The sequence below is a fragment of the Monopterus albus genome, unplaced genomic scaffold (assembly GCF_001952655.1).
Source record: "Monopterus albus unplaced genomic scaffold, M_albus_1.0 scaffold34.1, whole genome shotgun sequence".
Taxonomy (NCBI): Eukaryota; Metazoa; Chordata; class Actinopteri; order Synbranchiformes; family Synbranchidae; genus Monopterus; species Monopterus albus.
Window position 1 is genome coordinate 183,489 of NW_018127914.1, and position 17,323 is coordinate 200,811.

The 17,323-nt window shown below is 39.3% G+C and overlaps 2 protein-coding genes across 4 annotated transcripts in view; both read left to right on the forward strand.

Annotated features, from left to right (window-relative positions):
* dtnbp1b (dystrobrevin binding protein 1b) overlaps window positions 1-17,323 on the forward strand; it is a 555,482-nt gene that overhangs the window by 181,416 nt on the left and 356,743 nt on the right. The gene's annotated exons all lie outside the window — the stretch shown is intronic.
* Window positions 160-15,891, forward strand: tpd52 (tumor protein D52). Of its 3 annotated transcripts, XM_020597565.1 has the most exons (7): window positions 160-281; window positions 10,053-10,180; window positions 11,176-11,324; window positions 11,753-11,854; window positions 13,527-13,568; window positions 13,971-14,019; window positions 14,645-15,891. In XM_020597565.1, the coding sequence occupies exons 1-7, from the start codon at window positions 263-265 to the stop codon at window positions 14,759-14,761; spliced, it is 606 nt and encodes a 201-aa protein (XP_020453221.1). In that variant the 5' UTR covers window positions 160-262; the 3' UTR covers window positions 14,762-15,891. The 3 variants fall into 3 exon arrangements, with proteins under 3 accessions (XP_020453221.1, XP_020453222.1, XP_020453224.1); XM_020597566.1 differs by lacking the exon at window positions 13,527-13,568; XM_020597568.1 differs by lacking the exons at window positions 13,527-13,568; window positions 13,971-14,019; window positions 14,645-15,891 and having other exon boundaries at window positions 11,753-11,858.

The following is a 17,323-nucleotide window of genomic DNA, read 5'->3' on the forward strand; positions in this document are numbered from 1 at the left end:
AAATATTTCCTAACTGGGTGAACTCGATGTGCTGTACAGTAAAACAGTAACATATAATGTGTCGTTGTTATACTGCCCTTTCTTGTTAATTGTGTAAAACTCCACGTGCTCGCTTTTGTTGACACTGCGGCGTGCTTACGTCACGGCAAACCCCACCCCCACGACGTGCTGCTTGGCAACATGAGAGCTAGAAGGAAGGGCTGCAACATTAACCACCTGCAAAGTCTGGAAACACACCTACTAGAAACAACGTTCCAGTACAATGGAAGATACAGAGAAAGGTAATTGATTTACTGAAACGTATCTCACTGACTATATTTTACTGAAAACATTATCAAAGTACATCTGTTTTATTTGAAAGTAACCACACTGGCTAACTTTGCGCGGTGACTTAAGTTAGTGACTTGACAACATATGCTACATTTAAAACCCACTTAAAGCGAATATTTGTGACAGAGAAGACAATACCGAGGCATTTGGAAGAATATAAATCTTTTGCACTCATAGAGTACCAGTGTTTACCAAAATAACACGGAAGTATATTATTACACAGCATTTGTTCTGTTCCAACATGCCAGCCGTAAAACAAGAACGAGGAAGTTGTCACGTCTGTTTAAGTACGATCTTTAAAAACTGGCTAAAATTTTGACAGATGGCGAAAGATACACGTAACTTGGAATTGTTATACGTACCAATACATAGATTAATTTGTACCGGCATTGTCCTACGATTTAGTGAAAAACATGCTTAAATTGAGAGCTTAACCCTTGCTGTAGGATACACCCGTTTGCCAGCCCACTAAATGTTCTCTAAGTCCCTATTTCTGACCTCTTTTACGGTTTTTGATTGCTTTTGAGCTGAAAGATAAATGCACACGTTTTGTTTGAGAACATAGCATTGCTTTTCTCTATGAATCTATTCTGGGAGGTAGTGAGGTTGAACAGGCCTAAGCATAGAGTAGGTGTGGAACTGCCAAGCATTTTAATACAGGGCTCTAAAGAAAAGAAGTGTGCGCGTTTGAGCCACAGGTATGCAATGATTTGATTTGATTTAATTTATTCTTTCAAGCATGTAAAAACAGTTGATATGACAACACACATAATTTTACACATAATCCAATATCAATGTGCTTATACCTAGTACATGCTTGAATGGAGTAGGAAGTCAGACTTATCCAGTCCTACCCCATGACATCATCTTACCATCATTGGTTTGCAAGCAGTAAATGATTCACTTCTACCCACATACGATGCACAATGCATTCAACATATGATTATTCGTGCTCCTTCCCCTTTCCTACACCTACATGGACGTTTCTATTCCTGAAAGTGCATGTGTTGTTGCTGAAAGACTTGAAAATTGGACACCTGAAGAAAAAAAAACCCACTCCTTCTTTATTGTATTTGACATAAAAGACCTAGTCATTGCTGTATAAAGAAGCAAGTGGTGGAGGTTTATTTATTCACCTCAAAAGCACAACCCTGACCTGTTTTCATCTCCCACCAGAAATGTCATTTCCTAATATGTACATGTTGTGTTTTGTGGGGTTATTTTGCTCCTAGCTGAAAAAGGGAAAGGCACAGCATATATTGATTGACATAGTGTCAATAGATTAACTTATTAGGCTATTGGTTTATAATTTATGCCTATTGGTATCAGACTGTTAGAAACTTCAGTCTCTAAGGTAATCTCTATGTATGTACTGGCTGTTGACACGGTAACAGAAATGCTTTACTATACTATTGCCAATGTTAAAATGTATTGTTGGTGAAACTTTTAATGTTTGGTTGTGTGATTTGGTTGCGAGGTATTTCATCTTGATGGTATGGCTTATGAGGAGCAGTTTGTCTTGTGACCATGTTTCCTCTTGGGTAGTGTAGTTTTTTGTTTTGCATATGCTTTAAGGGTTTCCCTCACCACATTACATTATTTTTTTACTGTGTGTACGCAACTGATGAACGAGCAATTCAGGCAGGAAATGTTGCGTGTTTTTGGAGCTCTGTATGTTGCCTTATATGGCCTTGAACAAATCTGTTAGGGCTATACTGTTTATTAGTAGTGTTGACTGGTATTCATCAAAATCACAATATGACGTAGGCTTGTTACGCTGCCTTTGTGATTTAGCTAGCTACTGTCTTGATTGTCAGTGCATTGAGTGAAACAGCAAAATTAGGTAGTAATTGTTGTGCTCAGACCAAATCAAAGTTCCTTTATCTGCAGGGCTAAGGTGTTTGGTGTGAACAGAAGTAAATTTCATCCTTCCTAGTAGAGGCCCTTTTAAATAGCATCATAGGAACTGGTGAGTTCTCTTTTTTTCTAGTCGTACTGTCATGGCAACAGACAATGAAGTTAATTTTTATTGTCCAATTTGCAAGTACTGTATCTATGGTAGCTGTATCCTGACGCCATCTGCACCTGCATCTGTCTTAATGGCTTTCTTTGTCAAAGTCATGTGCTGGATTTCAGTCTGTTCAGTGTTTGAGGCTAAACACAGGCACTTTGAAACACATTATTGCACCGACTTTTTAAAAACCTTTTTATATCCACTTAGTTTTTAGGTGTTCTTCCACAGTCTTTTCTTGTTAGTATTTATATTACAAATAATTGGATGATTAGGAGCAAGGTCAGCAGGTTTCAGAGGTGGAAAGTAATCAAGTACATTTACTCAAGTACTATACTTGGGTACAATTTTGATGTATCTGTACTTTACTTGAGTATTACTTTTCAGAATCAGATTACCTAAACAGAGTACTGTCTAATCATAAGACTTTATTGATGCCTGATAGGAAAAATTCACAAGCTATCCGACAGTACTTCAAATTATAGGCATATAATGTAGCTAAAATTTGCTCCACCTTTACCATCTGCAACATTAAATGTGATGTACACAATAATACATCAACAGTTATAATCCAGTAATTTGATATGCATTAATATGAAATGTGCCATGCTGTATAATGAATACGCTTACTTTTGGTACTTTAATTATATTTTCATCTTAATACTTTTGTATTTTTACTTGAGTAATATTTTGAATGCAGGACCTTTACTTGTAACAAAGCATGTATGCTCTGTTGTATTGCTAGTTTTACTTAAGTAAATAATGTGAGTGATTCTTCCACCACTGGCAGGTTTTAGCAGAAGGAGAGTCAGTGTTTCTCAAAGGAGCTGTTAGGTCAGTGGAGTCTACTCTTCTCTGATAGTGTGTATGATTTTTTTGATAATAGACATCTCCTTCTTTGTGCTTGCTTTCCCCAGTAGGTCAGTGGAGTTTCCAGTAATAACATTGAAGCATATGGTTTCTTTTTGCTTGAGTTGGAATTTCTTTGCTTCAGTAGTTCTTGCTTTTTACAGTGCTCAGTTTTTTTTTCTTTTTTATATTTTTGCTTATGAAAATGACGCTTTCCATGTTAAGGCCTCATGCTCTTCTTGTACTATATTTTAATTCACATAAGGCTAAATACTATAGGCTACTTCCCCTAAAATATTCCATATGATCTCACTATATGCATGATCTGTAATTGGGCCTGTTTCTGGTATTTTCATTCCCCTTGTTAAGATACTTACGGCTTTGGCTCAAGTCAGATGTTGAAAAGTGTGACAGACTCATGTCTTGTTTGTCAAATCTGTTGTCTAATAAGATTGACCATGAGCAGTCGCCAGTATTTTTGCCTTATTAGATTTCAGTGAGGTGCAAGTGGATGCTTTCAGTAACAGACAACATTCCCCCCACAACCATGTACAACTGACTTGTTGAAGTTAGAAATGTGCTTCACAAGAATAAGATACTTTCAAAATATTTTCACATAGTGTATGTGTTTAAGATCTTATGTTGTAGAGATGAGATACTGTCTTGATATAAAATAACAGATGGTACATGAAAGTATTGAGATAATAAGAAAAGTGCATTTGCCTTATTGCCTGATTTAATATTTGGTTAATATTATATCTGTGAGGTTTGCTGCATATTGTTTTCTAAACAATCTTTCAGTAGTCTATAGTCTTATAATAAAGAGAACTGTTTATGTAAATTAATTGATTACTACAGTGTCAACAAAAGCAACAGCTATGCCACAATTCATTGTAAGGTGGTTTGTTACATCGAGTCAGCATTGTAGGTCACATACTGTACAACCCAACAATTGGCTTGTGTAAATATAGGTGGAACAAGATGTTTGTTTGCCAAACAATTATTAAGTTTACCCTAGAAATACCTGTCTGTTGGCAGTCATGTTTGTCACAAGTTGTTTCGAAAAGAACTCTTAAAGGGTTTAAAGTGGACTATTACCCAGAAATCCCTGGGCTTCCTAAAAAACCTGTGGATTTCACATGCCAGTGTCAACAAATTTGAACGTTTCATCTCAGAGATGAAACCCAACCCCCCTGTCTATCTGAGTATTTTGATTTCTCGGCTTATAGTTACATGAATGAAAGTTAGCAAATCTGGTATAAAATTAAATGTAATTAAAAATCCCAATGTAGATTGTAATGTGTGCTTTCTCTGCTTTCTTGTTTTATGGAGAATTTTTCATTAACCTGTGAGATTTGGTCAGGTCAACCTCCCACCTGTCTGGTAGCTCTGGCATGGCACAGAATATCTTCTAACATGACACTGGACAGAGAATCTTTGGGTCTCACTGTTAAATGGAACATAGCGAGTATAGAAATCAGTCAGAATCTCTTCCAGTTTTCATAATTCACTCTCTTTTTTTTCACAGATGCGTGATAAATGAGACCCACAAAACACTGCCAAACAAGCATACCAGTCATTTTATTTAACAAGTGTCACATGAATTCAGTGCCTTTCCTGAATCAGTGGCTCCACTGGTCAGGAGTGTAGCAGAGTGGAAGTAACGTTGATCTCACCCTGTAGGGAGCCCTGTTCAGTCTGAGGATTACCGAAGATGTGAAAGCACTCAGTTAATTTATGTCCTCATTAATAAACATTTTCCAGCTTTATTTTGATTATCAGAAGAGTCTAAGGAGAACAGTTTGAACCTTTTACTGTGAAAAGGGACTGTCATAGGATGCAAAGGGTGATGTGTATATGTGCATTTGTGTTTGGAATATATCCATGTGGTAGACAGTAGTGTTGCACAAGATTAAAGCTACGGAGGAAAAAATGAACCAGACAGAATATCTGAGGATTGAATGAGGACAGGAAGTGGCAAGGATTCATTTTTGTTCTGGTGTTCCACTCTAGAGTGCATTTCTACAGTTGGCAATAAGTGATATGGATTGTGCAGAACATTATTAATTCTGCTATATAAATATTGCAGAATAGTTGGCTGTGGAATTTATCTCCCAGTGTTTCAGGATACTGTCCCGCCTGTCTCTTAATTCTGCATATTTCCTGGATAAAATCATATAAACATGCTTGTCTGTCCCTGTGAACAGAGGAATGGTGGCTGATGTTGGCTGAAGGGAACTCAGTGTACAGAACATGGTTCATGGACATTAGTTTTAAAGCTGACTTGCTGCTTTGGAAGATTTCTGTACTGATGTATACCAGGCAGTGTGCTAGTTGTTTTCCCTTTGAGTATTTGTAGATCATCTTGATCTCGTTATAAAACCATAATTTCCCATTTTTAGCATTCTAAAATGAAAACCAAGGGGCCAACCTTGCAAGTCAAAAATTGTTGTAAATTGACTATGAATAAATAACTTTGTAATTTTTTTTACCAGAAATATATTGTTTGTGCCTCAGCTCTCTCCTGAGGAACTAATCTTAGGACAATTTTGCTACTGAATTTTAGTTTTTCTTTTTATTAGGAGTAGTTCATTCATTTTCTACTGCTGAGTGGGGTCACGGGGGGGCAGAGCCAATCCTGGCCAGCAATCGGGCGAAGGCTGGGGGAAAACCCTGGTCGCCAATCCATCGCAGGGCTAACACATAGACGAACAACCACACACGCACTCCTATGGGCAATTTAGAGACACCAGTCAACCTAAGCTGCATGTCTTTGGACTGTGGGAGGAAGCCAGAGTACCCGGAGAGAACCCACGCAAGCACGGGGAGAACATGCAAACTTCACACAGAAAGGTCCCAGGTGGGGGCCGAACCCAGAACCTTTTCGCTGTGAGGCAACGGCGCTAACCACTGCACCACCATGCTGCCCCATTAGGAGTAGTTATTATATAATAATCCTTATTTCCACCGGCTCCACTGTAGTTTCACTCTTATGAAACTATCTGATTTCTTTTTTTTCTGCCTCCTCTCTCAAAGCTCCCAAGCTCCAGCCTAATTGCCATTAGTCATAAAATTAATTGCCAGGATGTTTTTCCACTTCACTGCAGCATTGAGAGCATCAGCAGGTGCTGGCACATACTGAGATGCTTACTGTGTGTTGACACTCTATATCCTGTCTGATAACTCTTCATAAAGCACTTTAGCACGACATGCCAGAAATATTTTGTTGATGTTTTATGTGGTTAGCTGGCTATACTTCATACAGATCAAGACTGTACCTTTCGAAAGCATACATCTAACTTGAATTATCAATAGGCTGATCAGCAGAAAACTGAGTGGCAGCTATTTTGATAATGGTTCCATGATATTATAATAATTACCTTTGGGTTCTGTACTGTTGGAGGACTTGAGCTTTTAGAAACTGTGATGGCATTTTGTACTTCTTTTTTGTAAATGACATTTTATGTACTAATCAGTTAATCAGGAAACTAATTTTTAGATTAACTGATAATAAAAATAGCACTAGCTCTGATTACAGTAGTTAGCACCTGAAAATGGCACTGATCCAAAGTGTTTCAATGATAGACTGAGAATTGGCCTTTGGAATTATGGTGGAGAGGAAGAGGGAGGGTGTACAGCGTGTATGCCTGCTGCAACAGTTGCTTGAAGGGACAGGTAACTTATTAACACAAGAAAGGAGCAGAGGGTTCACAATACCTTGGACTGATGCAGAGACAGAAAATGGAAAACCAGGTTCACAGTACTCTGATCTTCTGACCACCTGAAAGCCAATACAAAACCTCCCTATCTACGGACACACACTTGGACAGTGAGTGTGTCTGTCAGCCACACGCACCCCACAAGAATCCAGGACGTTGTAAACAAGGAGACACTGAGCCAGGTGACATGCATCTAGATCCACATGCTCACAGTCAGAACTCAGCTGGATTTGCTTAGGTAGTGGTGTTGGCAGGGAAGTGGTAGTTGCTCTGACCAACAACACACTGGGAGCTGTAAACCTGGAGCCTCTGGAGGAGTACCGCTCTCCGTTTGACTTCGAACAAAAAGTCAACACCAGCTACCTCTACCTATCCCCAGCCTATGGCGACACGCCACCCAGCTCGCCAGCTGTCAAGCCCAGAGGTAATCACAAGGAGGAAAGGGAGAGTCCAGGTGGGGGAGTTGAGGGTTGTGTGTGTGTGTGTGTGTGTGTGTGTGTGTGCTGGACATAAAGACAAAACATGGGCTCGGTTCATTGGATGAGAAGAATTTGGGGGAGCGTGAACTTGAAGGGGAAGGGAACAAGTGACAGTTTGTGTGTGTGTGTGTGTGTGTGAGAGAGAGAGAGAGAGAGCAACATTTGTCAATTTTCAGTTTACTTTCATTTAGTCAACTGTTTATATTTTCATTTTTAAGAAAATCAGCCTTTAAATGATCATTTACTGCAGCTATGAATGCTGAATTGCACAACTCTTCCACCAACATGTCTGAGGTGGTTTACAGATTTCCCTTTGTCGGTTTTTTCTCTCTTACTGTCAACACCTACTGATGGAAACATGCCTCCAAGGCACAGCATTGCTCACATAGAGCTACAATCAGACATATTACCTACAGGAATACATTACAAAATTTTATACATCAGTTAACTCAGGCCAGGTGCAACCTACCTAACCTGTTCTGCTCACCCTGAGGTGATTCTGTACTTTCACCATAAGCTTACAAAACTCTGTGTTTGAAGCAGGCCTGATTGAAACTCTTTCCACGAGCAGCACAATGTTGGTTACCAAAATAAAAGAATAAAGTAGTTTCGTAAGAAGGGAGACTGAAGTACAGCCGTTGTACGGGGAAGTGTTCATTACACAATCCTGCCTCTGTTAGGAGGTGCATATATTTCTGTGCATGTGTGTGTGGCACTGCTGTCACCAGTAATAGGAAGAGTGGACAAATGTAAGATGATAGAGTGAGAGACATGAGGGTAAAAGAGCCTGAGGGCAGATGAAGTGCACCACTTCAGAAGACAGTGGGGGTGGTTTCAGGGCTGAGGTCTGAAATGAGAATTTTTTCAGTATTTCCTTTAATTACTGTAAAACCCGCCTCTATTTCCTCTGTAAAATTGTTCACCACTGAATTCCAGTGGGATTCCTCACTTCAGCATGTTTTAACATATAAATATTTGCACTTGAGACCTACCCAATCATCTCCTCCTATTCCAATGGCACTAATTAATGTAATGTGAAAATGAGTAGTGGCAAACCACAGCTCTTGGCTTATGTTAACACTATGTGATTGGAAGGCTGAGAAATGTTATTTCAACAGCAGCTCTCCTGAGAGTTGTGAGAAAATTCCACTCTAGTCTAGGGAGTAGGGATTGCTGGGTTCTTGTGATTTTGGTATCTCTGTCCACTCAAACATACAGCTGTCTCGGTTGAACTCAAGTATTTGGAGTATTGGGGAGTGACATGAAAGAGAGAATGGGTGCCAAGGGTTTGGAATGAGGTGGGAGGAGAGGATATGGGTTTGTTGAGTAGAAATAAAGATGTGCAAGGTCACAAATCATGGAAAAGACCTACAAATCTGCAAAAATCCTAAATCTTTTTTGGTAATTTATCAGCAAGTTAGATCACAGAATTGAAGCCACTCTGATGTCTGTCTTGTGATTATGAAGCTACACGCAGATAGCTTAGCATAAAGACTAGAAACAGGTAGCCTGCATCCCAGCACCTCTGAAGCTCATGAATAAAATACTATAACTTGTTTGTTTAATTGCCACAAAAAAGCAGGTATAAAAATGACTATTCCTGTTTTTTTTAATTTATTTTCTGTTGTACAGAGCTAGGCTAGCTGTTCCCTCTGTTTTCAGTATTTATGCTAAGCTAATAAGCTACGCTAGTCAGCTGCTGGCTCTTGTGTTTTCTGACATTAACTGTCAACAAGAAATACAGAACAAGATATTTTCATTTATTTATTTTGATTCATTTTCATTCATTCATAGTTCATTCTCTGGGATATTAGGCAGTTAAAAACATTTATCCTCCTACTGTATTTACAAGGTGCCATGATAGTAGTGGCGTTGAAATAAATGACCAATACTATTAAGTCTATTTTGTCTCTGACCTCAACATCTCTCTTACATTATAGTTCTGCCTCTTGTCCTATTCTTCCCCAACTGTTCCTTTAACTCCTTCCCTGTGCTTATACGTTTCCCTTTTTAATTTTTTTTAAATATACTACCCTATTTTTGCCTTTGTTTTATATTTTACTTTTACTCAGAATTATTGAAATATGAGGAAAAACCAGATAAAAGGAAAAATGACACTTTGGGGCTCAGATCTGGCCTAGCTGTTGTCCTTTTGACTGACAGATCCTAACAACTCCTTTGCTGTTGTGCTCTCTCACAGTGTCTGAGCCAAGGATGTTTCCATCTGCCATGTTCATTGTATTATTGATGCACTGCTGCTCCTACTGGACGCAGCTGCGTCAGAGACATAGTAATTAAAAAAGATGTGTATACGCTCCATAATGTATGTGTGTGTGGAGTGAAAATATGAGTGAGTGGGAGAGGGAGAATGCTTTCTGCTACTGCTTGTGGTTTGGATCATGAAAAGCATCCTCCTTTTGACTGTCACCTCTCATCAAACAGCATGCTCTCTAATATTTTTCACATTCATCTATCAGCTTCCTTATTTTTTTCCTCACCCACCAGAGGAACAGCATGACAACGTGAGTTTGACAGCCAACATCAGCCTTCTTTCTCATGCCAGCTGTTCACTGTCATGCATCAAACATGGGCAACTATGTTCTTTACAAAAATATTGCTTCAGACACATACATGTGACATGCCAAGTCTTATTTTGTCTCCCAGGTTCCACACAACATCCTGACTCAGTCCCAGAGGTGGGAGAAGATGCAGTGACATCCGTTGGTCCCTCTCCCCCTCCACCCGCCCTGACAGAGGAGGAGCGGCAGGAGCTACAGGAAGAGTTGCTCAAGGTCAGGAAGATTAAAGAGGTTGAGTCAAGATGAAGTGTTGGACACAGCCTGATGTTTTTAAAGACAGCTGTCCTGTCCTAGTGGAGAAGAATCACATTAGAACAGAATATGCATGCTTGTTTTTTGTTACTACAGTACATTAACACCACTTAGATTGCTAATTTTAGTCTGGCTTTACATTGTATATTGTATGTGTGATGTATGCTTTGGTGGTCTTTTAATTTCAAACAAGCCCAGGTGTTGTTCTCTCACTGCTTTTTGCATATAAGTAGCACTGATGCTCATTTCCGTCTCTTGTATCAGATGCAACCTTGTAACCTGCCCCAGATGTTGGATTACTTGCCACTTTTAACTCCTATTTTAACCAATGTTTCCAGCTGCTCTTTTGCCATGATTGTATTAATGGGAAACATAAAATAGAGGCTCTTGTTTGTTGTGATTCATTAACTGAGAAAAAAGCAGCTGAAATTGGTTGGCTTTTTCTAAAACACTGTTAAATTACAGAACTGCTCCACTCTGCCAAAAGACCTGTAACGTTCGAGGCCTTATAAAAAGCTGCCACATTCTGTGACCTCTATGGCAGCCTCCTTATACCTTACACGTCAAATAGACAGTGGGATTCGGAAATAGCAACTAATTATGTTTAATTAAATAATCTATTGATTATTTTCCCAGTTAATTGAATGATTGTAATTAAAAAGGCACGTTTCCAAGGTGGCATCATGGAATGTTATAGATGATCAACAGTTCAAAGTCCAAAGATATTCAATTGCAATTAAAGTCAGAAAATCCACTTAGCATAGATCTAGAACTACAGAGTTTTAGGCATATTTGCTTAAAAAAGGACTTTGGCAGTTAACCAATTATCAGAATAGTGTGTTTGGTTCTGCTGCTTTCTTAGTAGCAATAGAGAGATTAAGATAGGGTGAGTGTAAACATATTAGGTGTAGATTTACAACCTTAGCTATGACAAACATCTCTCTGTGTATGTCTAGGTAGAGGATGAGATCCAGACTCTGTCCCAGGTGCTGGCAGTCAAGGAGATGCATCTGGCAGACCTTAAGCGAAAGCTAGGCATCACACCTCTCAGTGAACTGAGACAGAACATCACCAAAAGCTGGCAGGAGGTCACCACCTCCACTGCGTAAGTACTCACCCACCACTGTTTGTTTCACTTGTTACATAAGTATCTCATTGCCCATCACACCTGGCTCCTGATTTAAGCTCATTACTTACTTTATCAGACACCTTTTGAACAGAAACTTGTGACCAATTGGTTTATTTTCCACTATGTTTCCAATATATCAATCATGGTTTTATACTGGTTTGATAGAGACTCTTTTCCTGTCTGAATGCTTTGAAACCATGACTGTCAGCATCTGAACAATGGGGACAAAGACATCAGTGCTCTTGACAGGCTACCTGTGGCCTGCATGACTGGTTTTACATTACAGGAAATGAGCAACATTCTGCTGCTTTCAGGCTTTGACAAAGATATTGAAGTTGAGTTCTGACCTTGATTCCTCTCTTCAGGCTTTGATCACTCTGTCTGACTTTCCTCCTTTCTTTCAGCTATAAGAGGACATCTGAAACGCTCTCTCAGGCAAGTCTGAAGGCCTCGGCAGCTTTCTCCACTGTTGGCTCAGCCATCAGCCGGAAGCTCGAGGATGTCAGGTGAGACTGTGAGGAGACATCAGTGGGAACGCACATCCAGCAACCTTAAAAGTTATGGTTTTAGTCAGTCTTTCCATCTTTGCTGCGTACTTAGTGATTTATTTTCTGAAAGTTGGCTTAAAAATCTCACAGCGCCACAGTAGCTAGGTGGACTGGGAGATTCTGTTGACCATGCCTAGTGTACCTACAGTATAAAGGGAGTTGCTGAATAGTGTCAGTGTTAGCCATGTTTTTACGACACAAGAAGAAAAGTCATGTTTAAAGACAATTTCATACTGAAACCACAGCTTTTTATGTTTCTTGACTGTTGCTATAAATCAGAATTTCTCCAAAGTCATTGTATGCTTTTTTCCCCACCCTTTCTCTCAGGTGCAGCATGATTTTATAGTCTGGGAAAGTTGTGAACAAGTTAAAGAAGCAGTGCAAAGTCAAGGACATAAAGTTGTTTTCCTTCAGTTACATGTCACTGTAGCTTAACACATGTTAACCTGTATCATCATTCTCATCCAATTGGGTATCTCATTTGTGAGTGATAAATACACTTAATAGTAATTTTAATAGCATTGAAAGGCTCCACTTTGAGTTAAATCAGTAGTTTCAGTTAGCCGTCTCCATGCTACAGCTTCATATTGACCCCTAAAGATGTAAAGAGCATATTTCCCAAAATGTCAAACTTTAATCAACATATACACACACGCTCCACATATTTCAGAAACCTAAAGTACATCAATCCTTGGTATTTGCAGGTTGCAATCTATTACTAGTATGTTTGAGGAAGGCTGCCAAAAACACATTTGTTGTCTTCTTCTTGGCTTTCCTGTCAAATATGTTTGAATACTTGGCTGCAGCGGTTTGTAAATCCCCTGATCATTTCTGTTCTCTTTCCTGTTATCTATTCAGTTTTGCATCAACACAGATTTAGTTTTTCATGCATGTTATTTATCATTTTCTACTGAAAAACCGCTGCTGAAATGATATTTATATATAAATATAGCATTAATAATGTTTGTGTACACAGTTGTTTTTATTTACTATCAAATATGATGACTCCTAATCATCACTTCTAATTATTTCTAAATGTCCATTCTAATAACATTACAGTTCATGAGGATCATCTTTTTCTATAATCTCCCAATTAATGAAGTGGATATATAACGGGAGCCACAGATCTACTCTACGGATGGATTTTTGTCTCTGATCTAATATCTAATAACAGCTAATATTTCCTGGTTCAACAAGGCTTAAAATCCAACAGCAGATTGTCCCCTTTGAGATGTACTGTAGCTCCAGTTGATCCCCCCCAGATCCTAATCTGTTTTCTCCCCTGTCATCCTCCTCCTCCCTGGATTAATGAGCTGCAAACAAGATTATTAGGCCTCCCAAAGCTGCAGTGTGCCGCTGACGGATGAACCTGAACACAGAACTAGTCTGGGGGTTGGGGTAGTGAAGAGTGACCTGGGTGGGATGAGTTTTTAAGGATACCCCTCTAGAGTGCTTTCCTATTTGCCACTGTGCAGCTGGAATCATGGAACATATACTAGAAAAAATGAGGGTTGTGTTGTGCTTGCATGTGTGCCCGTCTTGTTCTATTGCTTGTTCTGTGTAAAACTGTCATTACTCTGCTAAGATCACCACTAACGCCTCCTTTCTTCTTCTTAACGTTGTCGGATAGCATCTACTCATTACAACACTCAGCTAGTATGCCTGTCATGAGGTAAGGGGTGCCCTCTAAGATACAAATGTAGTATAAAACATGAAAGAGGTAAAGGCTACACAGTGTTATATGCAGTTATATGTGTTTCATTCTGCGTTCTCTTAAATTTGTTTCCATAAAAATCTGTTTCATTCTGCATTCTCTTAAATTTGTTTCCATAAAAATCTCTTGAGCACCTTTTTTAGCAGAACAGGAAAGAATGGGGACATTTTAGCCAAGCCTGTGTTGTGTATCAGATAGCGCGATCTCTGCAGGTGTGATCACAGTGCTCCTGCTTCCATCTGAAGGGGAGACTGCCCGTCCACTTTTCAAAACATTTGTCCGAGTGCATGTCAGATCAGTTAAAACCACCTGTAATCCTGTCACCTACTCTTCTATGTCGTTGTCTTTTTCCTTTCCCAGGAATGCACCAACTTTCAAGTCATTTGAAGAGAAAGTGGAGACATTGAAGGTAATGGATGTTGCCCTTTAGCAATTCAGGGACATCTGTTGACCTAGACAGATGGTTTGTGCATTAGTTTACTCAACTGTAAACATCACCCTCTCAGTCTGTATGGCATTTTCTGTTCATAGCTTTATGGATTGTTCTAGAGGTCAGACACTGTCCATCAGCTCTTATCAACCACAGTGAAAAAAACCAAAACAAACAGTTATGCAGTAGTATCTACAATATCTACTGGTCACGCCAAACCAAATAAGCCTGTAGCAACAGAATTCCTCCATGTATTGAATAGAAAGAGGTTGTGTTTGGTTGCTTATGAATTTTAAATTGTAAGAGGAAGGCTGTGTTATAGCTTATTTAAATGTTGCATAATCTCACACTAAATGGATTTCACTTGTTTAAGATGTGTAGTGTTTACAGATTTATATTTTACATTGATTCAGTATTGTTTCTGCTCATAAAACGCTACTATGTAAATCTTTGGTTTGGATTATTTTACCATGGATTCTAAAGGTATTTATTTATTTTGTGTTATTTTGTGCATAAATCATGTGATAAATGTGGGTTTTGGGAGTAAAGGCAAATCTGCTCCCTTATTATATATTGATCCTCTCCTCTCCCCCCTCTGCTTCAGACCAAAATAACTCCGTCAGCATCCGTCGATAGCCCAGATGATCAGGACAGCAGCAGCACAACCACCGAGCCGTTGGTCAGTCAGCTGGAGCAGTCGCCCACCCAGGAGATGCACTGAGACCTGCCTAACCCTTCCTGACCCCCACCCTCTCCTCCTCACTTGACCCTCTGACCCCTGGACCATCAGCATTTGCCAGCTAAACTCTTGTGTGCCAGTTTTCCTTTAACTGGAAACAAATGACTTATCCTAGCCTTCCTTCTTATCTCATTGTCTAGTCTTTTTGTGTGACACATGGTCACACTTCTTAATTGCCGTGGAAACTGAAAGCATGAGATGAGAGCAGGCATGTGGTCTCATGCTGGCTGTGCTGTGTGAATCTAATCTGGCTGGCTGTGGGAGAAATCTCCCTCCTATGTCACTTTCCTTTTACTCCTGCACTCCTTATTTCTCTGCCTTTGTCTGTTCTGCAAAGCTCACATACCAAACATGCTGTCAGTTTATTTTTGTCTTTATCAAATTAACACTCAATCACATTTTTATGTGTGTTTGGGTGTAAAAAATTGCACAAATATAGAGAGATTGATGCTTGTGAACTTGATTAGAGAAGAATTTATGTTCTTTGTATTTGAACCAGACCGGCTTCCTGCTTCTGCTTCCCTATTATATGTTGGGTTTACTATTATAAGGACTTCATTGGTTTATTATACGTTGCCTTTTTCAGGCCAACCTGATTTCTATTTTCTTAATTATATTAATCTTGAGACACCATGCAGTCATACAATAGTCTAACACTGTGTTCAGAATATGAATGTATGCCATTTGTGTCATATCCATACAACTTAGTTTATGTCCTGAGCTACTACTGAGCTACCCACAGACTCTAAAGTAAGCATTTCAGAGAACATTTCACATTAAAAACGGCCCCTTTTTCCACTGGGGAGAGTTTTGTCAGAAAATAATCTCCGTGCTTAGGTAGTTAAGAGGGAATACGGCCATGATTCTCAGAGCAGAGGCAGAGCAAACAAGCGGTCAAAGTTCAGCCTTGACCCGAAGTGTGAGTGAAATAAATGTCTTTTCTGTGGCCTGAGTCAATATTTCAACACTTGTCCATTGTTTCTACAAGGGAGGTAACACCTAGCTTCCCCTATGGCACAAGGATACTCCACTGGATATTATTTTGTACACTGTTACCAGATAATGTTACAGGGGAGGTGTATCCCAGTTTATTTTATAAAGTGCATTTTTGTTTTTCCCTCTCATATTTTTGGTTATTAGAACAAAAGATCAAAATGTTTTGGTAGAGGCTTAACAAACTGCAAATTTATGTACAGTGTTCAGGGTCATATCAGCCTTATGGTTTCGGTCACACAACCGTTTTCTGGAGGTGGCTTAGCAAACTCATGCTACTGTACATATGGTTATATCCTAGAAACTATTAAACTGCTGAACAATCAGGCTCACCAGACACTTGTTAGCTGACTTACATGCACAGGGCTACTGATGGCGGTTAAAAAATACCTGAAGAGCAAACAGAGCCCGTGTGAACATAGCCTCTGGTATACAAATGGAGGACACTTCCTCTGTGCTGGGGAGCTGTCAGCCCAGTACATCTCCTCCCCTGCTGGCGAATGACTGGTTCAACGTGACCGTGATTCAGAAGCATTAACCATTAGGGATGCTTTTTGCCACACTTTAGATCAGTGTCCCGTGACAGTACTACAGAAGAAAGATCAAAAGGGGATTTCACATCAACTGTGACACAACAGTGTTTGCTGTTCTGAGTCTTAACTGTAGAACAGTATCCCATGTTCTCATGTGACATGACTTTGAAGCCATAACTCAGATAACTGAGAAAATGTATTACAGCTGTATGTTGTTTTGTGGTTATTCATGTACATAGAGCATTCACTGTGTACAGTTTGCTTAGTTCTTAATTGGAACACTGTACTCAATAAAAAAAAAATGCATGGAAACCTGATTTAGTGTTAACTTTTTTTATATATAAGTGGGGGGTGGAAAAAGGGGGAGTTTCTCAGGTGTAACCATTGTCTTCCACTGCATAGGTCATTAATTTAACATGTTCGTGTGTCTGATATGGGAAAACATGTTGGAATTACCATTCTGGGCATTGAAAGTGTGTCCATGTTGTATGTCTTTGGTTAAAATTGAAACTGGTCAAGCACCTGACTAAAGTTGCAGTGTTTCATTTGAACACAAGAGGACAGCAAAGAACAACACCTGGTTTTTCTCAAACCAAACCAGATCAGGTTGAAGAGCTGGTGGTTATTATATTTAGTAGATCTCTGTGGAAGATGGCTTTCAAGAGAATACTGAGGAGCTGAGAGTCCCTTTTAGGTAAAGTCCAGTTTTTTACTATAAGTGAAGGAGCCCAACATAAATGCAACATTTGACCTGTTTTGATTAATCAACAAGACATGTGTTTGTGTCATTTTATCTTTGTTCCTTACAGGTCGGATATGGGCAGGGCTGGGGAAAGGTGATGTGTTATTTTGCACAAAACAGGACTTGATAATAGCTTCTGGGCTGTTTCAGTCCTAATGAAGCTGATTACCTGAGTTTTCGAACTTTAAAGGCTTTTTAAAACACCTCTAGCCTTGATTGTGCCTTGTTCAGTCATAAATAACAGAAACTTTTAAGATATGAAGTCTTCAGGAGTTT